This window comes from Myodes glareolus, chromosome 8 (genome assembly GCF_982192425.1).
Source record: "Myodes glareolus chromosome 8, mMyoGla1.1, whole genome shotgun sequence".
In the NCBI taxonomy this organism is placed as follows: Eukaryota; Metazoa; Chordata; class Mammalia; order Rodentia; family Cricetidae; genus Myodes; species Myodes glareolus.
The window spans coordinates 79602084-79626588 of record NC_142033.1 but is presented as its reverse complement, the minus strand read 5'-3'; the positions used below and the strand labels follow the sequence as shown (position 1 = coordinate 79626588).

The following is a 24505-nucleotide window of genomic DNA, read 5'->3' as shown; positions in this document are numbered from 1 at the left end:
TCTCTCTCTCTCTCTCTCTCTCTCTCTGTGTGTGTGTGTGTGTGTGTGTGTGTGTGTGTGTGTGTGTGAGTGTGTGTGTGTGTGAGAGAGAGAGAGAGAGAGAGAGGAGCATCAGCTATCCCAAGGCTGGAGTGGCAGATGGTTGTGAGCTGCTCAGCATTGGGGCTAAAACAAACTTCAATCTTCTGTAAGTGGAGGAGTTGCTCTTAACCACAGAGTCATCTCTCTGGCCCCTCGATTGCTCAACCTAATTTATATAAGTATTGCACTATTCTAATTCTTATCGATGCACAGAGACATTTTGCATAATTACCAGCCCCTACCATTCTCCATTATTATTTAATAATTTTGATTTTGTTATTAACTTATATTTCTAGATATCCTTCAGAAGCATTTGTCAATTTAAAACAAATTAGTACATTGGGAACTTTTTATTTAAGTGATTTATGCACTCTTCACTATATTACATTAACATAATGTTCATATTAAAAGCCACAGAAATTAAAACCATAAAAATATGTACATTTATTTATAGAAAATCAACACAACTTATAATAATGAATATTCCTGTGTAATAATTCAGCCCCTCTTTTCATTTACTCAAGTCTAAGTGATGCTCACCTACATTTTTTATTTTTATGTGATGTGCATTGCTACATCATATTCAAAGTGAGGTGTTTTATCTTATGGTTTGGCGATTGAAACTCCTTCATTGCTCTCAGTTTCTTCATTGCCACTGCTGATATGTAGCAATGCTCCTGAACTTTGCATATCTGTAACCATTCATTTTTTTTCAAATGATTCTCACACACAAACTAGAAATAATCATGGGCTTATACCCTCCTCTTGCTATTTTTATCTTCTGATGGTTTCACCCCTTTCCTCGTGGGTAGAGCATACACCTCAGTGTTGAGCATCTTGTCTCCTACACACACTTTGTCTCTGAGAGCTACAGAGCCGGCCATGAGCACAAAAGACATGTGACAGTGTTTGCTGTCCTTACCTCCCTCCTACACTGAAAGCACAGTGGACAGAGGGGCGGAGCCTAGAGAGTTCTGGGCCCTTCTGCATATCCTTTTGCATGGACCTTGGCCCTCTTCGTCTCACCTGCTCTTCAGTCAGCTACTCTTTCCTACCTGGCTCCATAGCACCCCAAACTCCAGGAAGAGTAGTCATCAGCACCAGCACCCAGCACTGGGGACACCACTCACCTTGTAAACTAACGTCTTATGACCTAAATTAGGATGACAGTAACAATACTGAAGTCCAGCTTCTCTGCCAGCAATAGCTACAGCCCCACTACATGAAAACATGAAAATGTTCAACACTGTTACACTACCAAGACATGTGGAGCTGAGACACAGTCAGCATGTCCCTACTCTGTGTCTCTCTGCCTCTCTTTGTCTCTTCTTTCTCTTCTTTCTCTCTCTCTCTCTCTCTCTCTCTCTCTCTCTCTCTCTCTCTCTCTCACACACACACACACACACACACACACACACACACACACACACACAGATTCTTGCTCTTTCCTGAACCTTGCTTTGCTCAGAGGTCCCACACAAGCCTAGACATCTGAGAATAGGGAACTTCAGCTGAGAAAATGCACCCATAAGACTGACCTGTGGGCATACCTGAGGTGCATTTTCTTAATTACTTGTTGATGTGGTAGGGCCTTGCCCACAGTGGATGGTGCCACCTACAGGCAGTTGGTACAGGATGCTCTAAGAAAGCGGGCTGAGCACAAATAACAAGCCAGTAAGCCATCCTCTGCGGCCTGTGCTTCAGCTCCTGCTTCCAGGCTCTTACCCTGTTTGAGTGCCCGCTCTGACTCCTTAGGTGATAGACTGAGGCACAGAACTTCAGCTGAAATAAGCCCTTCCCCCTCCGAGTAGCTTTGGATTATGGTGTTTGACCGCAGCAATAGAAACCTTCACTAACACCGAATTTGAACCGTGGTGGGAGGTTTTGCTCTGACAGATCTGGCATGGTTTTTGGAGGGTTGTGATAGCATTTGAGCAACTGAGATCTCAGAGCTCAGTGAGCTGTTCTATGGGAGCACAGAAGATAAAGCTTAGCCCCGTGCAGACGCTGGAAGCCTGGCCTGTGAAGTTCAAAGGAAGCAAAGACTATATCAGGCTCATTCATGTGATTTTTTTTTTTTGAGACTCTGTGATTCTTCTCACCTGGGGCTAAAGAACTGTGATTAGCAAGAGACCATAATGATTTGATTATGGCTAGAGGTGAGAAATTAGTGGCGACGAAGACGAGATCAGTATTACTCTCTCTGTCCTTCCGGATCCGATCCCCGAGACTCGTGCCCAGCTCTACAGCAGGACACTTTGACAGCCTTTCCTCATCCCCCTGCTCCCGTCTCCTGTGGATCCCACACATCCCTCCTGCGAACCTCCCTCCCCCAAGCTGTTGCTCTGCCCCAGACCCCAGTCCTAGCCGACATCCCCTGCTAACCCAAGGGCTGCTCCTCCCAGGGCAGCAGGTAGGCCGCAGGCTGACGCACACCGCTCCGCTCCGCTGCTCCAGAGAGCCAATCCCGCCAGTGTCATTCCAAGTTCTGCAGCAGGAAATCTACTGCAGTCTCCCTTTCCTCTACCATCCCATCCCCAAACACCACACAGACCTTTTCTTCTGACCTTCCTTCTCCCAGTTCACTCTAGTACTCCCAGCCTCCAACAGCGCTAGACATTCCCTGGGAACCCGGCAGCTGAGCAAGCCAGGAAAACAGTCAACACACAGCCATCACCTGCTCCTCAAATCCAAAGAGTGAACAGAAAGTAAAGAACAAAACACCTGCCCAACAAAAACAAATCCAGAAATCAGCACCGGGGCCTCCAATCCTCCAAACCCAGATGCATAAAAACACAACAGGGCAATGCATTTCTACTAGAAACCAGCTATCCTACCACAGCAGGCCCTAACTAGTACAACACAGCTGAAGCACAAGAAAAAGACCTTAAGACCAACTATATAAAGATGATTGAGGTCCTTGAAGAGGAAATGAATATACCCCTTAAAGAAAGCCAGGAAAACACAAATAGAAGAAACAAAGAAATCCAAGAAAATACAAACAGTTGGAAGAAATGAATAAAACCATTCAAGCCCTGAAAAATGGAGAACAGAACCAATAAAGAAAACACAAAGGGAAAGAATTCTGGAAATGAAAAATTTAGGAATTGGAACAGGGAATTCATATGAAAGCTTCGCCAACAGAATAACTGATATAAACATCCAGGAAATCTAGGACACTATGAAAAAAAACAAAACTAAAAATAACAGGAATAAAGGAAGGAGAAGAATTCCAGCTTAGAGGCCCAGAAAATTTCTTTATCAAAACCATAGAAGAAATTTTTCCTAACTTGAAGAAGGAGATGCCTATAAAAGTACAAAAGGCTTACAGAACACCAAATAGATTAGACCAGAAAAGAAAGTCTCCTTGCCACATAATAATCAAAACCCTAAATGCAAAAAAAACCCAAACAAAAAAACAAACAAAAAAAAAAACAAAACAAGAGAAAAAGAATATTAAACCAGATGTGGTGGTGCACATCTTTAATCCCAGCACTTGGAAAGTAGAGACAGGCACATCTTTGTGAGTTTGAGGACAGCCTGGTCTACAAAGTGAGTTCCAAAACAGCCAGAACAATTATACAGAGAAACTGTCGAAGAAGAAGGAGGAAGAGGAGGAGGAGGAGGAGGGGGAGGAGGAAGAAGAGGAAGAGGAGGAAGAAGATGAAAAGGAAGAGGGAGGAGGAGGAGGAGATTAAAAGCTGCAAGAGGAAAAAAACAACATATAAAGGCAGACCTATGATAATTACATATGATTTCTGAAGGACTTCACCCGACTTTCCCTATAAAAGCCAAAAGGACCTGGACAGATATCCTGCAGACTCTAACAGACAACAGATGAGAGCACAGACAACTATACCCAGCAAAATTTTCAATCAGCATAGAGGGAGAAAATAAGATATTTCATGATAACATAAAATTTAAACAGTATCTATCTACAAACCCAGTTCTAAGGTGCTAGAAGAAAAACCCCAACCTAAGGAAGTTGTTGATGCCCAAGAAAACACAAGAAATAAATAATCTCACACCAGTAAAATCAAAAGAAGGGAAACACTCATGCATGCCTACAAGTGCATGTCACCAGCAAAATAGCAGGAACCAACCCTCACTAATCATTGATAGCTCTCAATATCATTAGTCTCGATGCCATAATAAAAAGATATAAACTAACAGAATGAACATGAAACAGGATCCATCTTTCTGCTGCATCCAAAAAATGCATCTCAGCATCAAGAATACATATCGCCTCAGGAAAGAGGGTTGTAAAAAGATATCACAAGCAAATGAACCTAAGAGGCAAGCTGTGTACAGCCCATTTTAACACCCAACAAAATAGACTTAATCAAAATATATCAAACTGACGAGGAAGGACACTACAAAATCATCAAAGGTAAAACCCACCAAAATATCATTTCAGTTCTTAACATCCATTCCCCAGACACAAGGGTACCCAAGTTTGGGAAAGAAACATTACTACGGCTAAGGGACACATTGATAATGGGAGACTTCATTACATCACTCTCACCAATAGACAGATTATTCAGACAAAAAAAAACAGAGAAATATTGGTGCTAAGAAATTCTGTAAACCAAATGGACCTAGCAGATATTTATTTACAGAACATTTCACCCAAACACACACACACATAAAAATACTTTCTTTTATGTACCTCATGGAACTTTCTCCAGAACTGACCACATACTCAGACACAAATCAAGGCTCATCAGATACAAGAAAACTGAAATAATTCCCTGCATCCCATCAGACCACCACAGCTTAAAGCTGGATACCAACAATAACAACAGAAACAACAGAAAGCTGACATGTTCATAGAAACAGAACAAGTCCCTGCTGGAGGAAAAATGTAGCAATTCAGATATAAAGAAAGAAATTATACACTTTCTAGAATTCACTGAAAATGAGTTCACAAAATATATAAATGCATGGGACATGATGAAAGCAGGGCAAAGAGGTTCACAGTACCAGGTACCTACATAAAATAAAAACTGGGGAGATCCCATACTAGTAACTTACAGCCCACTTGAAAGAACAAGAAGAAATTATGACACCCAAAAAGAGTAGACATCAAGAAATAATCAAAATAGGCCTGAAATTAATAAAATAGAAACAAAAAGAACAATAGAAAGAACCAAGGAAACAAAAAGGTTCTTTGAGAAAATCAGTAAGAGAGACAAACCCTTATCCAACCTAACTAAAAGGCATAGAAAGAATATCCAATTAACGAAATCAGAAATAAAACAGGAAACATAACAGCACACACCAAGGAAGACTTTAAAATCATAATGACATACTTTGAAAAGCTGTATTTCACCAAGCTAAAACATCTAAGAGAAATGAACAATTTTCTTTATAGGTACCACTTACCAAAATTAAATCAAGATCAGATAAGAAACTGAAATAGACCTATAACCCCTAGTGAAAAAGAAGTCATTAAAAGAAAAGCCCAGGGCAAGCTGATTTCAGAGCGGAATTCTACTACAATGTAAAAGAAGAGTTAACTCCAATACTCATCCAATTATTCCACAAAATAAAAACAAAAGGAACATTACCAAAATCAATTATTTTGGGTTTTCCAGTTCATTGGAGTACAGATTTTTATTTCATTTTAATTTTTTTTATTCATTTTACATACCAACCACAGTTCCACTCCCTTCCTACTTCTTGATCCCTCACTCCCTTAACCGACTCTCTTATCCATTCCTCAGAAAGGGATTGTCTTTTTCTTCTCTTGTATCCTTTTGTTTATGCTTGCATTTGTGGTTCTTGATCATTTTTTTCATATTTTCTGTTTCCATAATTCCCTTGGTTTGTATTTTTTATTGTCTCTATTTCGGTTTTCAAGTTTTGAATCATTTATTTCACCTGTTTTTTCTTGTTTTTCTTTAAGGGATTTGTTGACTTCTTCCAATTTTTATTTGTATTTTTCCTCCATTTCTTTGATAGAATTGAAACAGCTCAAGTCTTGCTGTTTTAAAGCCACTACTTTTTGTCGGTGTTGTGTTGCTTTGTGGTGTTGTGTGTTCTTACCTTGTCTACCCATCTTTTCCTCTGATTGGTGTCCTTGGGGCCATGTCTCTGGTGATCACTCTTCCATGTTCCAATAGAGTCAAGGCTCAGATGGTTGCTCATGATGGAGTCGAGGCCATGGTTTCAGTCACCCTGGAGGTCACTAGGCATTCCCAGAAGTTGCTTGGCAGTCACTGAGGTCACTCTGCAATCCCAGAGGTTGCTTGGGCCTGCTCTCATGGAGGTCACTGGCCTGGACCTGGCCCCAGAGAGGTTGCTGGCTTTGGCCTATTTCTGCAGAGGTTGCTGGTTTGTGCCAGGCCCACAGAGGTAACACCGGCTCAGGCCTGCTCCCTTGTAGGTCAATCCCTCATACCTGCTCCTGCAGAGGTCACTGGCTTGGGTATGCTCCAGTGGAGGTCGCCAAAGCCTGGCATATTAAGTTGAAGCAGGACAGTTGTGTAGCTTAATTCATGTCATCAGGCCAAGTTACTCTGATACCCAGGCCACATAAAGACTCTACAAATAATGATAATTACAAACCAATTTTCCTTGTGAACATAAGTGCACAATAAAGTACTTACAAACTGATTCCAAGAACACAACACAAAGATGATCATCATGATCAAGTAGGCTTCATCGCAGACATGCAGGGATGGTTCAATATACAGAAATAAGCGAATGTAATCTACCCCATAAACTTAAAAAAATGCATTATCATCTGATTAGATGCAGACGAGGCCTTTAACAAAATCCAACATCTCTTCATGACAAAAGTCCTACAGAGTTTAATGATTTAAGGGACATACCAAAACATAATAAAGGCAACTTTTAGCAAGGCTATATATATAGCCAACGTCAAATTAAATTGAGAGAAACTCAAAGAAATAGCACTAAAATCAAGGACAAGACAAGGCTGTCCACTCTCTCCATATCTATTCAATATAGTATGTGAGGTTTTAGCTGGAGCAATAAAAATACTGAAGGAGATCAAGGGGATAAAAATTAGAAAAGAAGAAGTCAAAGTATCATATTTACAGATAATATAGGAGAGTATACATAAGTGATCCTAAAAATGCCACCAGGGAACTCATACAGTTGATAAACACTTTCAACGGAGCAGATGGACCCGAAGTTAACACACACACAAAGAATCAGTGGCTCTCCTATATACAAATGACAAATAGACTGAGAAAGAAATTAGAGAAACAACACACTTCACAATAGCCTCAAATAATATAATATATCTTAGGGTAACCCTAACCAAGCAGGTGAAAGAGTTGTATGATAGAAATTTCAAGTCTTTGAAGAAGTAAACTGAAGAAGATATTAGAAGATGGAATGATCTCCCATGCTCATGGATCGGTAAGATTAACGTGGTAAAATGGCTACCATACCAAAGGCAATCTACAGATTCAGTGCAATCCCCATAAAAATTCCAACACAGTCCTTTACAGATCTTAAAAGAACAACTCTAAACTTCTTATGTAAAAACAAAAACCCAGGAAAGTTAAAACAAGCCTGAAATTAACTGTTAGAGCCTCACCATTGCTGATTTGAAGATATACTACATAGCTATAGTAATAAAACTCACATGGTATGCATAAAAACAGACATGCTTTCAAAGAATTGAACTGAAGTCCCAGACATAAATGAACATGCCTCTGGACATCTAATTTTTTTTTTTTTACAAATAAGCCAGAAATACACCCTGGGGAAAAGACAGCATCTTCAACAATGTTGCTGGTAAAACCGGATGTCTGCATGTAGAAGAAAGAGACTATATCAATTCTTATCCCCTGCAGAAAAGCAGGTCTAAATGGATCAAAGAATACAACGTAAAAGCAGATACACTGAACCTGATAGAAGATAAAATGGGGAACAGCCTAGACATAAGAGTAGACTTTTGTGAACAGAGTACCAATGGAACTGACACTAAGATCCACAATTAATAAATGGGTCCTCAGGAAACTGAAAACCTTCTGAAAGGTAAAGGACACCATCATTTGAACAAAATGGCAGCCTACCTCTTTGGGAATGGGAAAAGATTTTTCCTAATCCAGTATCTGATAGAGGACTAATATCCAAAATATATAAAGAACTCAAGCAAGTAAATATTAAAAAACTAAATAACCCAATTTAAAATGAGGTACAGACCTAAACAGAGAATTCTCAATAGAGAAAACTCACGTGGCTGAGAAACACATGAAGAGATGTTCAACATCCTTAGCTATCAGTGAAATGCAAATCTAAAATATTTTGAGATCCCATCTTTACCTGTCAGAATGATCAGATCAATACTATAAGTGATAGCCCATGTTAGTGAGGATGTGGAGCAAGAGAAACACTTTTCCACTGTTAGTAGGGGTGCAAACTTGTACAGCCACTATGAAACTCAATATGGATGTTCCTCAGAAAGTTGGGAATCGATCTACCTCAAGACTCAACTGTACCACTCCTGGGCATATATCCAAAGGATGCTCCATCCTACCAAAAGGACATTCATTCAAATAAACAGACGTTTTATAAAAAAAAAAATGGCATCTTGAAATTTTCAAGCAAATGGATGTAACTAGAAAAACATCATTCTGAGTGAGGTAACCCAGATCCAGAAAGATAAATGTGGTATGTATTCAATTCTAAGTGGATATTAGCTCTTAAGTAAATGACAGCCACCCTATAATCTGGAGACCCAGAGAGGTTAGGTAAAGAAGAGAGACATCAAGAAAGGAATTCATGGATCTTCATGGGAAGAAAGAAAGAGAATAGATTACATGGGTAGTCTGGGAGGGGGTGGGGATGGAGTGGGAGATTAGATCAGGGATGAGGTGAAAGGAGAGATTATGAGCAGAGATGGATAAAATTGGCAGACTCCAGTTGGGGGTGGAGTGTGGAAACCTAGTACAGAGAAAACTTCCTGGAATTTATGAAGGTGATTCTAATGAGGATTACTAGTAATGAGACATATGGAATCTCGTCTGACCATTGCTTGTTGCTAGGCAAGGCTTCCAGTAGGAGGACTGGATCACATTCAGTTGAGTTGCTGGCCAAGACAGTCCCATGGAAATCCCCAAACAACCTAGGCTGTTGCTAAGAAAATAGGTTGCTTACATCAGGGGCCCCACACAACTCATTGAACATGGTGAAGTGGAACTGGTGTCTACATGGAACCAGCCTTCACCCCTAAGTTCTAGTGTCTTTTTGTGAAAAGGTACTCTGCAGCATATCCAAAAAAATATGTGGACACCCACCCAACCACAAAACCAATGACATTCAATCTATCCTGCCTAAAAATTATTGCAGAGCATGTGGGAACTGCCAAACAATGTCTGATTTGACCTAAGCCCCACTCCATGAGAACTAACCCATACTTGACATTTATAGGACAATCAATAATCAGAGACTAGAAAGCCCAGAGACCTAGGGTAAAAACAAATACTGGTAACAATAATCATAAAGCAGGTACCAATAAAATTACTCTTAATGCTAGTCTGCACTACTCATACATCAGTATCTTATCCAGTCATCATCAGAGAGGCTTCCCCAGCATCAGATGGCATAGATGCAGAGACCCACAATCAGACATTAAATGGAGAGAGTATAAATGGAAGATCTCCATCAAATTCCTCCCCTCGGAGTTCATAGAGTCTCATGAAGATCAACGAACCAAAGGGGATGGAGGACACCAGAAGAACAAGACCCTCTGAATCAACTAAGGTGCACATGAGCTCACAGAAACTGAAGCAGCAAGCACAGGGCCTCCATGGGTCTGTACCAGGTCCCCTGTGTATATATCACAGCTCTCAGCTTAGTATTTCTACAGGATTTCTCACTGTAAGAAAGAGTGGGCCTCTGACTCTTTGCTTGCTCTTGGGACTCTTTTTCTCCTGGGCGGTTGCTGTGTCCAATTTCAATATAAAAGTTTTTGCTTTATCCTATCATGTTTTATTTCGTCAGGTTGTTGGCTGTTATCTCTTAGAAGCCTTTTCTTTTCTAATGGGTCTGGAAGAGAGGAGAGGTGAGGAGAAACTGGTAGAAGTAAAGGAAAGGGAAAATAAAACCAGGATATATTGTATGAAAAAAAGATCTAATTTTTAATCAAAAAAAAAGAAGAAAGAAACAGTATCACTGAGAACCTTAAATCTGTGAGTTTTTCCTCAGAGTTAGCACACAGAATTGATTGTACCTCATGCTGCCAGCCCAACTTGGTGATTTGAGTCACCCAGATGGTATAGTTTTAAATGCATGAAGGGGTCATAGAGAGCAGCTAAGACTTGGCACTGTGAGAGAACAGGAGAAGCCACTAGTAAAGGTGCAGCTTTAATGACAGTGACAAGTCCGGGATTGAAGGGGTCATGGAGAGCCTCTGAGGCTTGGGGCACCATGTGACAGGGTCAGGGTCTCTGAACAGAGCCCAGTGAAGTCTACTGTGGAAGGGGCGGTGCACATACGGTGGACACCCCAGCATTTTGGATATCCCAGTACCATGAAGTGACCATCAAGAACAGCAATAGGTGTGGAGAAGAGTCAGTCGGAGCCTATGAGACAAACCGTGCATGCTATGGATGGCAGAGCCAGTGAGATGCTGCTCTCATGGCCCTTTGAAGTCCAGAGGACTGGGAATGGGTCCCGGGCATCAAAAACTTAATGCTTTACACTGTTGGAGCTGGGTTTTACTTTGATTAAACTGTGACATTGCTTTGCTTCTACCTTCCAGCAGTAAGAGAGTATGTAACTTAGTTTTGCTTTTACAGGAGCTCACAAATGAGGGACTTTAAAATTTTAGAGAGACTTTTATCTCCTAAGGAGACTTCGGACATTTTAAAGAAACTGAGCATTTAAAGTGTTTGAATTTCTAAAGACTATGGGACCTTTAAAATTTGGGATGTTTTATGTTGTGATGTTGATATTAATTGGAGACCTTGGGAATGGAAAAGAAAGGAAAGTGTATAGTTTAATTAATGACATGTCTGTGTGTCGAGTTGACAAGGGATCAATTGTTCTGGTTAGGTTTCGTCAATGTGACTCAAATGTAGACAGCTGAGGGGGCCACAATTGAGAAAATGCATCCATAAGATTGGCCTAAAGCAAGCCTCTGTGGTAATATATATATATATATATATATATATATATATATATATATATATATGTATGTATTCATTTTACATATAAACCACGATTCTCCCTCTCCTTCCATCCCCCAACCATCCCCCAGCCCACTGATGTGGGAGGGCCCTGCTCAATGCAGGCAGTGCCACCTCTTGGACAGTGGCCCTGGGTGCTTCAAGAAGGCAGGCTGTGCAGCTCATAGGGAATAGCCAGGAAGCAGCATCCCTCCCGTGGCCTCTGAATCACCCCTGCTTCCAGGTTCCGGCCCTGTTTCGGTTTTGCCTTGACTTCCCTCAGTGATGGACTGTAACGTGGAAGTGTAAACTGAAATAAACGCTTTCCTCCCCGAGTTGCTTTCAGTTGTATTCTTATCACAGCAATAAAAACCTCAATGAAGACATCAGGATCCTTGTACCTTGGGTTCTGAGAGTGGAGAAGATGTTAGAACACCCTTGGTCCTTGAACGCATTTTATCTTATCTCAGCACTGCTGAGGGTAACCTGATTTTGCTGATCTTTGTAATTGTAAGGCTCTTTTCTTTATCTTTAGAGTTCTCTATCCAGACACTTTCTTCTTAAGAATGATGTATGTTGTGTGATGATCACAACATCTGGCTTTTCTTCTGGTGACCCTTCTTGATTGCCATTAATTAGTTCTAGCTGATCTGGGCTCCTCCAAGGAGCAGTGGCCCTGTGCCAGCAGAGGCACAAGCTCCACTAGTTCTTTTTTATCTTTATTTCTGTTGATTCCTCCTCCTCTTTGGATCATCGGTTGTTGTTGTTGTTGTTGTTGTTGTTGCTGTCGTTGTTTTAAGAGGGCTTTTCTGTGCAGCTCAGGATACCATTGAGCCCATGATCCACTGCCTCTGCCTCCTAAATGTTGGCATTCCTAGACTGTAGTGTGTAACTCTGTCTAGCCTGGCTCATTTCTTTCTTTTAAAAAATAATTTGTATATTTTAGAATTTATATTTAAGCAAGTGAGTGAATAAGTGTGTGTGTGTATGTGTGTGTGTGTGTGTCTGTGTGTATCTGAATATGAGCACAAGACTACAGGAGCTGACAGAGGCCAGAAGAGGGTGTCAGGTCTCCTGGAGCTACAGTCACAGAAGTTGCAAGCTGCCCAGCACAGGCGTTAGGACCTGAGCGAGGGTCCTCTGCAAGAGCAGCAAGCTCTCAACAGCGGAGCCATGTCTCCAGCCCCTCTGCTCAGTTCCCTATGCTCATGACTGCGTTCTCACACTATAAAGGAGCATCACCCCTACCACAAGCATTCCTTTACTGCATTTGTTGGCTTCTTCACTAGCCGACTTCTCATCCACCTTCTTGCCAATTTTTGCCTTCTAGGTTCATTTTTATTACTTTCTAATTTCATGCAATCCAAACTATATTAGTGAGTTGATACCTTATGTCTATTCTCGAGGCCATATTTTCATACCACTGAAAACAGCTTTTCAGTGACCTGTGTTTATTTGGGCACTACTCATCAAGAATTCCATGAGTTCCCCAACTCTTAAACAGGTTTCACAACAACAACAAAAATGTGATTTTTTTTTCCATTCATCCCTCTGTTTTCATCTGTGTATCTGGACTCTGTATTTATAGTTTTTAATTTTGAAGGTTAAAGTCCATTCTTCTGGAAAGCATAAAGCCAGAATTATAATAAAATTCAATGAAATCTGATACTATCCATATGTCAGTCCTAAAAATGTCTTTTAACATTAAAAGCAACTTCTCTGCCTTTTAGCCTGAACCAATATGGTAAATGTATCCTTCTATCTCTCTTGACTCAGCAGAGACATGCATTACTCCTGTCTTGCCTCTCCCTCCCTGTGATAGGTCCCGTCACCCTGCCTCTAGGGCATGACTGCCACATTAAAAAAAGAAGCATGTTACATTCAGAGAAATTCATACCTAGGACACTACCTTCCTTACAGACTTGAATCTGGAAGTAGCTGCCCACTCCTCTAGCTCACTAGCCAACATCCTCAACCCTGTTTGGTTTCCTCAAGAATCTGGTTCCTGCTAGCCTGCCGCCAGAGGAGTTCTTTCCACATACCCTTTCCCTACCCTATCACTGATCCCCCTAGATGTCTAGCTATGCGCAGGTCAACACCTCCAGAGGCCCCAGACTCCTCTAAACTGACTGTCCTCATGCCCACTTCATTCACACATTTGTCCTGAGGAAGCAGCTTGGCTAAATGGTCTAAGGGAGCCCATCTGGTGAGAGCTTGCTGGTGGGGTCGAAGAACTTTCCCCTTTACTCATCCTGTGACACCTCCACTGGCCTTTGGTCTTAACTCAGAATATACATTCTCCCAAAACATATAGCTCCTTTGAAAGTAGTTCCTAAGATCTCTCCTTCAGGAAGCAACTATGAGGCATTACATTCTAACATTCGGGTGCCTAGGTGTAAGAACTGTTAAGTTTATGTTGCTGTTATATAAAAACGAAGACTTCTTACCAGAGACCAAGTTGCTGAAATACCATCCACACAGAAAATAAAGGATGGAATCAAACAGAATCATCCAGCAGACCCAGCCAAATGTCATGCCTCCTGGCTCTGGAGCTCGGTACATGTGACTCCACTGGATCCCTGGCAGGAGAAGAAGAGCGAGCTGCATGAGCCTATTCCATTACTGGAGGCTTGACGAGGGAGTTTACTAGTTTTAGAAAAGCCTCCAGTACAAGAAAAAGCAAGTCAATACAGCAAGGCTAACTCTCCAAAGGCATCGTTAGCTTGTGTAATCTCACCTCTGTTTCAAAGGGACCCATGAGCAACCAACCATGAGCCAACCTCCAACATTCTCTCTGAGAGTCACTGATATTTAGCTTTACTGACTTAACTAAAGAGCAATTTTGTATTTATGTACAAAAAGTATGATTTAATGAAACTTTATATAATACTCCGCTCTCAGAAAATACATTAAATAATATATAGACGTTCTAGGGTAGGAAAAAAATCATTATTTTGTTATGTTTGCAATTTACTCCTAGATTACAACATAAGTTGAGAACATTCTTCTCTCTGTTCACTAGGGCAATAAGTTAGAACCCAGCTTTAAAAAGTTTTAACGACCATATGCTTGCTGCCATTGGAACAAAATAATCAATTAATTTACTTTTCCTCTGTATCTTCTTGGTTCAGTTTTTGCTTTGAAGATCAATTGGAGGAAATTTGAGGAAAATACAATTTAAGATCAAAAGGACATGTTAACATATGTTACTGGAAAAGTTTATAAATCTAACAGTGCAGAGTGACTTCCCAGAGTAATAACATCAAATATTGAATTTTACCTATGGCTTAAATTTTCCTTTATTTCCAAAACACACCCAAAAAACTATGTGATTATCTAAAATACATATATTCTTACTTAAGGAGTTTATGATTTTTTTTAAAAAAAGTCACAATGTAAGTAAAATGGTAGTGCCAATACATTTTTAAATTAGTTTAAGGGGCTGGAGATAAAACTCAGTTGGTAAATTTACCAGGTCCTAAGTTCAGTCCTCAGCACTGTGTTACCCAAATGTGGTAGTATATGCCTGTGATCCCAGGAAGTGGGAGTTGCTGGCAAGAGGATCCAAAGTTCAAGGTTATCCTCACTTACATTGGGAGTTCAAATCTAACTGGAGCTAGAAAACTTTTTTCAAAAAATTATTTAAACTGGGTGTATGGGTAAATATGCACAGGAAATGGAAGTGATACCTGAGAACTTTTCTTTGCTAATTTGACATAAGACCCAGAAAACAATGAAGGTGTACGAAGAAGATGTGATGAAGTCTTGTCCTAATTCAACCACAGTCTAGCGGATAGAAGGTACATGCACACCCTGCACTTGGAAGAACCTGGAATGTCAGTAGATTTACTGTGTACCCTAAGTAAGACCTGGGCACTAGCCTGGATCTACTGCTGGACTTGGGTGGTATCTGCAGCAAGAGATGCTGTGATTACTTTCAACTGTTCTCTGAATCACAACAGCTAAGTAAGGGGACATTTTCTATCAGCAAAACTGAATACCGAGATCTCCTTCCAGATTTTTCACTTGGTAACAAGACTTTCGGCCAGTTCCATTGCTTGACAGCTATAAATTTCCAAACCCTGAATCACAGAAAGCCACGCTCTGAAAAGGCCATCCTCTTACCTTCCTCCTGCCCTTCCAGAAACGTAATGAAAAAGACTCCTTGTCCGAAGGCTGTGGTTGAGAGCAAGCACTGGGGAGGACAATGGAGGGAAAACAGCCATTAGTGTTTAATTATGACCACAGAAAACTCACCTCACCGCACCAAGTTCCAAGAAGACCCCTCCCAATTCAAAGGTTCTTAAGATTGCATGGCTTCAAGCAATGGCTTAAATGTCTAAGCTGGAAGGGATTAGCAGTGTCAGGCCACTCTGGAAATCACGCTCACCAGTCTGTTCTCAATGCTGAAAGGAATTACTTCTTTTCACTGCAACACTCGAGGTGTCATAAATCCAGAGCACTGACTACAGAAACGTGCAGCACAAAACACTGGGAAATGGAATAGAGCAATTTACTATTTCTTATTATTAAATGTATGCCTTGGAGCACTCTCTGAATAGACTGATGCGATGTCTCCACAATTCCACACTATAAAAGGAGTGTATTAAAGGAAGCTGTCACTCTATCTTCAGCGGAAGAGGGCCTATGTCAAAAACGGAAAACCACTAAAAAAGCATTTAGAAGACAACATACCAGGGTTAGAGGTCATCACTAGCTAGAAATCATTTGCATATGCAAAACAAATGCTGTGTGGACAGATGTCTTAGACTTAAGGACTGAATTATAGGCAAAAATAGGATCATTTCAATCTTAGTTTGTGTCATCTGTGATTCTATGTTTAAGGAGTTTATGGGCGGGAGATAGGAAGGGTCAGATTTGTGTTCTTGATTATAGGAACACATGGCTGATCCTATCACAAAATTCTTGCTTTTAAGTTGCTGCAGGTGTGATATAAGCTAATCAAGAAGATTAGAACACATCAGTGCAGCAGACACTAATTGAATAGAACAATTTAGCCTATGTGTGTGTATCTGTATTAAGAATATTTGGCTCCCAGGACACAACAACAAAAGCAGAACAGCTGGGCTTGCTGTTATATGCCTACAATCCCTGCTACTTGGGAGTCGAGGCAAGAAAATCACAAGTTCAAAACTTGCATAGGATATATAGAGAGTGAGTTCAAGGCCAGCTGGGGCAACTTAATTGACGTCATCCTCAGAATAAAAAGGTTTTAAACAGTGTTATAGCCTATTATGCTTCATGGACTAGATTCAATTTCCAGTGCCAGAAGAAAAGAGACAAATATAATACAGAATTGTCACATAACTGAAGTTAGAGGAATTAATTAGGCTGTTAAAGATGCATTTGCTAGGAAGCTCTAGATGAATACAGAAGATATTCTCTACCCCGGGAATGAGTGACACACACATCTTTCGTAAATTCCATGTTGGAAAGAGGATTTTTTTTAAGGTCTTTACAGTGCTTTTTGAGAATTTCATATGAGAATTTCATATTTGCATAATTTCTACCCTCTCTCTCCCCTCCAGCCTTTCCTGAGATCCTCTAAGTCCCTTTAAAATTCATGAACTCATTTTTAAATATTGTTACACACACACACGTATGCACATTCACGTGTACATATGTGTGTGTGTGTGTGTGTGTGTGTGTATACACATACACACAGCTTAGTGAGTCCATGCAGTGTCGCTCAGATATGTATCTGTTTAGGGCTGACTGGTTGGGATCAGATAACCCATGAGAGGAGATGTCCTTCCCTCTCTCAGCAGTCATTAAGTGCCTGTCACTCTTGACCTAGGGCGGAGCCTTGTGAGATGTCCTCCAGCTACCTTACCATGTCAACTGCTAGTGTCATTTTTCATGTCTTGTTTAAGTGACCATATTGTTCAGTGTAGCTTGTCTGTCGTACGCAGAGAACACTACTTCACAGCATAACTTCAGAAGCGTGATTAGTAAAAGCTCAGAGACCGATATGAGGGTTCAACCTGAAGACCAGAAAAGCAAAGCAGCCAGCCACTGGCTCTTACCTCGACCTCAGTCCAAAAATGGCCATCCTGTCTCTAGGAATGAGGGGACATGCACTTGTATCTGTGTTCATGTTGAGGCCAAAGGACAACTTCGGCTGTTATCCCTGGGAGTTCTGTTCACCTCCACTGAGACAGGGTCCCCCTAGGTAGCTCTGGCTAGCCTGGAACTCCCTATATAGACTGGCCTCTAAACTCAGAAATCCACTTGCCTCTGCTTCCCAGGTACTGGCATGTTTGTCATTTTTAATAAACTTTTTTCCCCATCAAAGTCTCACATTCATATCAAAACATGAAGAGTTAATTTGACAACAGCTAATTTATCATGAAAGATCTAGGTCTGAGGTCAGGAATTACCAGAACTTTCTGCCACACTTCAATGTCAAACTGAAGGACTGAAATATCTATTCCAACAATTACAAGCTTCCCTGTCATAAATAAAGGGTACCATCTCACAGCAGACTATTTGTGCCTCTGGTTCTTACAATATTTCCACCTCCTCTTGCCCAGTGTTTCCTGAGCCTTAGACATTGCCTTGCAGGTGTATCTACAGAGGACAGGTAACCATGAGGTCTATTGTTTTCTACACATTGACCTGCTGTATGTTTCCAAATACTCTAGAAAACCATGGGCCTTAAATGTCCCTAAGTCTTCCTCAAAGTGATTCTGGTCAGACCTCCAAACAGACTGTTATTTCAGGACACTAACTGACCGCCTAGAAGAGGGGATGGAATCTGGCATAGATACAACTCTAGCCCTCTGACTGGATAACTGATGTGTTTCCCCTCAACATACTGGCCAATTTCCTACTAGGTGTCAGACACAGTGCCCGCCAGTCAACAGTCAAGAAAGAATCTGTTGCCACCGCCTGTATATTTTATACTGCAGACTTATAAAAGCAATCACACTCTTTTTCAGGGCATACATTTCAAATAGATGAGTGATTCTGACATTGCTAACGGAGAGATCTTTCCACTTAATGTGATGTAACTCATGATGCTTCGAGAAAAAAATGCTTATTTTTAACTTCCAAAATAGCTTCAGAAATCTATTTCTTTCCATGCATGAAACAAAGAGAATCCAAAGTTATACGTTTCCTTCAGGAGGATGCTGACTTCCCAGAATCCTTGGAGAGACCCCATTACAGAAAACTGACAATTCTTAATGGCCTGCCACTACATCACTGCAAGTCAATGAACCACCACTGTGGTCCTGTATCTGTGGGCAGAATATAGAGTAGAGACCTCAGATGCTTCATGTAAGTCAGAACAAGACAGACTGGCAGGCTGATGGTATGCCATGATCAGAGGGTACCCATTGGTACCCTTTACTTTGGTATGCTTTACTTTGCATTTCTGCACAGTGTCTCACTCACCAAAAGGCTCTGAATGGTGAAGCTGAGCTGGTTGTGTAGGACTAGCAGAACCACATATGGCAGGAAGCTGATCATGTACCCCAAGCTGGTACACAGGGCCGCTGTATTAGCTTCGTTGAAAAACACACTTAAGAAGTAGCTCAGCATGACAGCTGATACCCCAAAATCCAGCAAGAAAAGGAAGACGATAAAAGCATCACTGTGCACGAAGATGCCACTCATCTTCAGAATGACAGCCAGAGCCGCACTGCTCAGAGCCAGCATGGCCATGTTCTCCAGGAACCAGGACAGGAAGTGGATGGCTGGATGCAGGCCCATCACCCGCATGTACTGTGAAAAGAAGGAGCTTGTGGTTATCACTGCAGTAGACACTTGAGTGAAGGCAGATGAGGGCACGAGTGAGAGGAACGTCAGTGGGAAGTGAACCACTGAGTTTGCCCGTGCAGCCCTGGAAAAGTCACTTCCTTCTACAGTGAATTCCCAGAGACCTGACAGACTGGCCATTCACTGTGTTCATGGCGAGAAAACTGAAGCCACACATGTAGTCACCGGTAAGAACCATGGCAGGACAGGTGGGAAGAGAGATGTCTTATATTATAGGCTTGGTTGCCACAGTTCCAGTATGCTTTCTGTTGGGGTGGATTTGTTGTGTTTCTCTTAGCTTTGGTTTTCCCGTCTGTCTTGACCAGTTTTGCTTAATAAAGACAAACAATAATGAAGCAGGAAATTGAGATGATCTCCCGGGCTGAGATGGCCTTTACATGGGCTATAGAATGCAGCGTACAACATAATCTTGCTTAAATTGATAAAAATTAATTTCTCCACTAATCTGCCATTTGTTTTATAAAAATTGCCAATGAGAAACAGTGGCTTTGTCCTTCTAATCTTCTGCACTTACTGTTGGATTTCCTTTTGTCTCATTAAAGTATCTATCATTTCCTGACAACCCTTTTCACTCCAATAGAAAACAATGTTCCTGGGAGGGAGACTCGGCTAGAGTCTAGGAAGGAGTTCAGCAAATGGAAGGAAGAGAGAGTCCGGGTAATCTACTTAGAGGATCACTCCCCCAACCCTCTCCTGTGATGCCAGAGGCAATTTCAATGCCATTTACCTCTTCTATCTGGATCTCCCGCTCATAAACCAGCTTCCGGACCATGCTGGCCACAGACACCATCCAAGTCAACATCATAATCAGGGGGAAAAAGAAGCCAACATTGTTCAGGAACCTGTCAGGGTAGAATTAATTCAATCAATAACCAAGGGCAAGTGAGGTCAGGGACAAGCAAGGTGAGTTGACTCAGTATATGAATATGACAAAGTCTACACCTCTATCCAATTTTGGCTATTTTTTTTACACGTCACAAGTCACCTTAAGAAGCAGTATCTCACAAGACCTGTAACCAAGGCATTGCAGCTACAATTGGCATCCTGATTACAAGTGTGTACAAAGGGTATCATGCCAAAGATATGGGGCTCAAGGTGCTTGAGTCAACATCATAATCAGGGGGAAAAAGAAGCCAACATTGTTCAGGAACCTGTCAGGGTAGAATTAATTCAATCAATAACCAAGGGCAAGTGAGGTCAGGGACAAGCAAGGTGAGTTGACTCAGTATATGAATATGACAAAGTCTACACCTCTATCCAATTTTGGCTATTTTTTTTACACGTCACAAGTCACCTTAAGAAGCAGTATCTCACAAGACCTGTAACCAAGGCATTGCAGCTACAATTGGCATCCTGATTACAAGTGTGTACAAAGGGTATCATGCCAAAGACATGGGGCTCAAGGTGCTTGGGGTAGCCATGGTCTGACCTCTGACACCTGATTTAGACAGAACAGGTCAGAGATATGAAACAGGCCATTGACTCATGACTATAATTCTTCCCAGCTAACTGGGACCACTACATATTTGTAATCAATGCCAACAGTTGATCATAGATAATCATTTACAAAATATGTAGAAATTGACATATGAAGGTCTCCCACCCTTCCTAGTTCCCTAACTTGTCGCTTCCCGTCTACTCTAACTGGCCCTTAGTTTTCCCACATACTCTAACTGGGTTCCATTTCTATAGCACAATGGGGACACTGATGACAGCTATATCCCAAATCCAACAAAAGTATAATTTTTCTCACGCTGTGACATCTCAGCCTTGCTTGACTATAGTGATCACATCTTCACTCTCTTTTGTCAGCTTCCAGAATAACTTCTTGTTCTCCACCACTGCTGGGTAACTTTTCAAATACCTTAATGAACAACTTCTCCCTGCCTGCCTTTTTATATGGACATTTCCATGTGAACCATGGGGTGACGTCCAGGCCCTCTGTCTTCTACCCACAAGGTAATTGCATGTGAACAAAGGCCAACTTAACACACAAGCAGTATCATCTCATCTGAGATACTTGCATGAACCAAACATAAAAGATCCTGCTTTGAAGGACACCATCTTAAGGACCAGGAGGAATAAGACAGTCACCTAGCAGGAGTCTGTCACATGCAGTCAGGCAATAGTAAATACGGGGAGGGGAAGCAGAAGTTGTGAGAAAGGATGCCAGGCAGACGGGGCTAAGAAGAGATAGCAATAGAGACACGCTTGAGCTAAAGTATAGAAAGCACAGACGTGAGTCTGAAGGGGAACTGCAAGAAGACAGGAAGGACCAGCAGCGCAAGGGCCAGCGGTGAGAGCTGGCAAGGTGCTCGAGACTGGGGAGACACAGTCAGAACCCCAGTCTGGCCAGATGATGGAGGAAGTTTTACATATCAAAGTCACCTTTGAATTTTAGTTATTGAAGAGAAGAAACATGACCAAGTATTTATGTCAGGAAAGGTAGCAGAGAAAGAACACGAGAAACAATAAAACATGTAGAGAGAGAGAGTAGAAGACCACAGCTGCTATGAAACCATCTAGTCAAGAGACAAAGGGACCACTAAAGATGTTGACCCTGGAGATAAATGTCTGTCTGAGTTCTTGCTATGGTAGCTTCCTGACCTGACTGAGGCTTCTCCTTTAAAATCCTGGCCTTCTTGTGGAGTTTACTCAATGCTAGTCATGCCAACATCTCAGGCCAAGAGAGCCTGAGTTCTTCACACAGGAGAATGTGGCCTTACAGGGTGAACCTTTGCTCTTGGCAAAGGCCTGCTACAGGGAGAAGCCACAGACTTGTTGATAAATGTATCAATGGACATGCAAGAAGGGGGCTTAATCTCTCTTTTTAGTCACTTGCTACATAAAGCAACTGCTCTGGACTCCTGAGGTCATGAGTCACATGGTGTTTTTAGATTACACCTGGTAATTTACGTTATGCAGCAAGTGTGTAATGTGAACAGTGAGGGGTATACCCAATGACAACATTTAGCTTCACAGAACAGAGGGCTCCAGATTCTTCAGTTTTGTGGTCTTTTTGGTGAAGGTAATCATTATCTCTGCAGCATTTGTAACAGGTAGATGGGCATGTGCCATGGATATTTCTACATGCCCAGTAAACAACCATTATCTGTTCTCCAAGACTAACACAATTTGGCAGACACACACACACACACACACACACACACACACACACACACACACACAAGATGCATCTGGGTCACAAAAGTAGAAAATAACCTATGCTGAATCCATTTAATGAGAGAGGGGTGAAAATGTTTGCTTGTTCATAGACCTCTTCATTTTTACCTAACAGCACTGAAGGTGGTGACATCTGAATACTAACTAAGTATACTCAACTAACTTCATAAAGTCACAATGCTCAGGATTCCATGCTCCATGTCGTGTGAGTCATGGAATTTTTATTATAGAGAATCTAAGAGAGACTCAGAATAACAGCATTCTGAGATCTTAAAGGAATTGTCTTAGTGCCTCCAGCATGTGAAATACCTCACATAGTGACTTTTAAGAGAAAGGAGATTGAGTTTTAAAAATGGAGATTGTAAGACATGACTTTTTATCTGCTCCTGGGAACTACTCCAAGAATCAATATGAGAGGGAGAAAAATGTACATTTAAATTTTGTTAAAGGCTTGAAAAAGACATTCAAGTATGAGAAAAACAGGCCAAAGACTGTCACATTTACATAAGACTCTTCCATGCTAAGTAGATAAGAAAAATTTCAAAAGCGAAGCTTGTCCTTTGAAGATTGTACGTGCATCTTCAAGAGCACTCTCTCAAGAGAAAAGATGCACAACGGTGCATGGTAAATGGGTGTCAAGCTGCACATTAAGTGGAGAGTAGTAGCCAGGCAACTTCTAGGACCTCTTTCAGGGAAACAGAATAAGAAGAGCTTCGTTAAAGGTCTGCAGAAAAGTTTGCTAAAACTGAAAGCTTCCCAGGTAGTTGCATGGCCGTTAATGTCATCGTCTCCATGTGCCAACTGGACAGCTTTCAGATGCCCACCCAGGAATTCCCAGTTTGTTCTAGAGAGGTAACAATCAAAGCAACAAAAACCTAGCACAATATCCACTTAAGAAGCAAAAAGATCATTGAGATTGCATGAGTACTAGTAAAGGAAGAACACAGAGTAAAAACCCGGTGACATGGTGCAGGATCAAAATGGTGGACGTATTTATTGTAAAGTAATCAGAAGGTAAAGCCTGCCTAAGAACCAGTGAACAGAGAGTTGTTAGAACGGAGGGATGTGAGAATGACAAGATCCCAAGACTGAAAACGATGTGAGTGCCAAGAACTTGGAAAGGAATAGATGGAAAAAAATATAACTTTCATGACGGTGAAACTGAAACCATGCAAAGAAATTTGATATTATGTGGGACACACATGGAGATAGATGACACCTAGAAAGGACAGCTAAAGAAACAGCAATGGAGAACTTTGAATGATTAGTGAGATTCTATGAATGAAGACACGGGAAGAAGAAATTCATGATAGATGTCCCGAAAGAAGAAGAAATAGTAATGGAAAGCAGTGGCTTCATAAAGCTAAGGAGTCAAAACACTGAAATCGGTACATTTAAAGGTCTTGTGTGCTTTGTAGAACATTACACTAGAATGCTCAGAGATAAAATGGATGCTAGGATTCATGGGGGAGGTAAAAGGCAGAGGACACATAAACAAGTGCTAGAAACTAGAGAAATAGACCTGGATGGTTGGAGGGCAGCCATCCTCTGAAGCTGGTGAAGGCAGAAAAGTACTTAAGGCCCAAAAGCAAGGAAGGAGAGGAAACTCAAGAGAGTAGAAGAGTAGTCTGTTCAAGAGGTTTCAGCTCTCTGTGAGGAGTTAGCACAAGGGCAAAAGTCAGTAACAAAGTGAAAGCCGGAGGGAGCCTCAGAAAGCAAGCACTGTATGAGGACCAAGGAATTCAGAGAGCAGGAGTCAACTGGGGAGAGGCCCCACAAGGAAAAAAACAAATACAAACATCAGAGAGACTGGAGACCAAAGGAAAAACAAGAGACTCAAAACCCACAGTGAACAGTTGACTCATCACTAACCAGGTTTGCAGATGAAGCAGCGAAGAATCCTGCTCTCTGCGTAGCACCTAAATGCTGGGAAAACTTTTCTACGCTTGCAGCATTTGACCAGACCATGGCAAGTCATTTAAAAGGGTTCCTGTTGAGTCACTAGTCAGGCAACTCGAATGAAAAAGATCCCGCCTAGGGATTACTGGGAAGTCAGGGCAAGCAAGCATCAAAGGACTGTAGGATGAGAGCTACTTTGCAGGAAGTATCCCTCTAGTTAGAAGGGACAAACTGAGTCACGACTACAGAGAGACCCATGCCATCTGGTCTGTGCCATAGTGGGCTATGGAATTGTCTTTCCTACGCTGGTGCTAAACAAGGAATCTAATTACCAAAGATGCCCCAAAGGAGGAATGAACAGAGACAAGTGTTTAATGATGACAAGGTCT

The 24505-nt window shown here is 41.4% G+C and overlaps 1 protein-coding gene across 1 annotated transcript in view; it reads right to left on the bottom strand.

The window, feature by feature from the left end:
* The window catches only part of Abca13 (ATP binding cassette subfamily A member 13), a 329916-nt gene that overhangs the window by 230796 nt on the left and 74615 nt on the right, over positions 1 to 24505 (bottom strand). The window contains exons 16-19 of the mRNA XM_087909185.1: positions 19762 to 19876; positions 18651 to 18980; positions 15357 to 15426; positions 13679 to 13810 (exon numbers count right to left, since the gene is read on the bottom strand). Of these exons, the coding sequence (XP_087765311.1) occupies positions 13679 to 13810; positions 15357 to 15426; positions 18651 to 18980; positions 19762 to 19876 (647 nt within the window). The remainder of the gene's footprint in view (positions 1 to 13678; positions 13811 to 15356; positions 15427 to 18650; positions 18981 to 19761; positions 19877 to 24505) is intronic.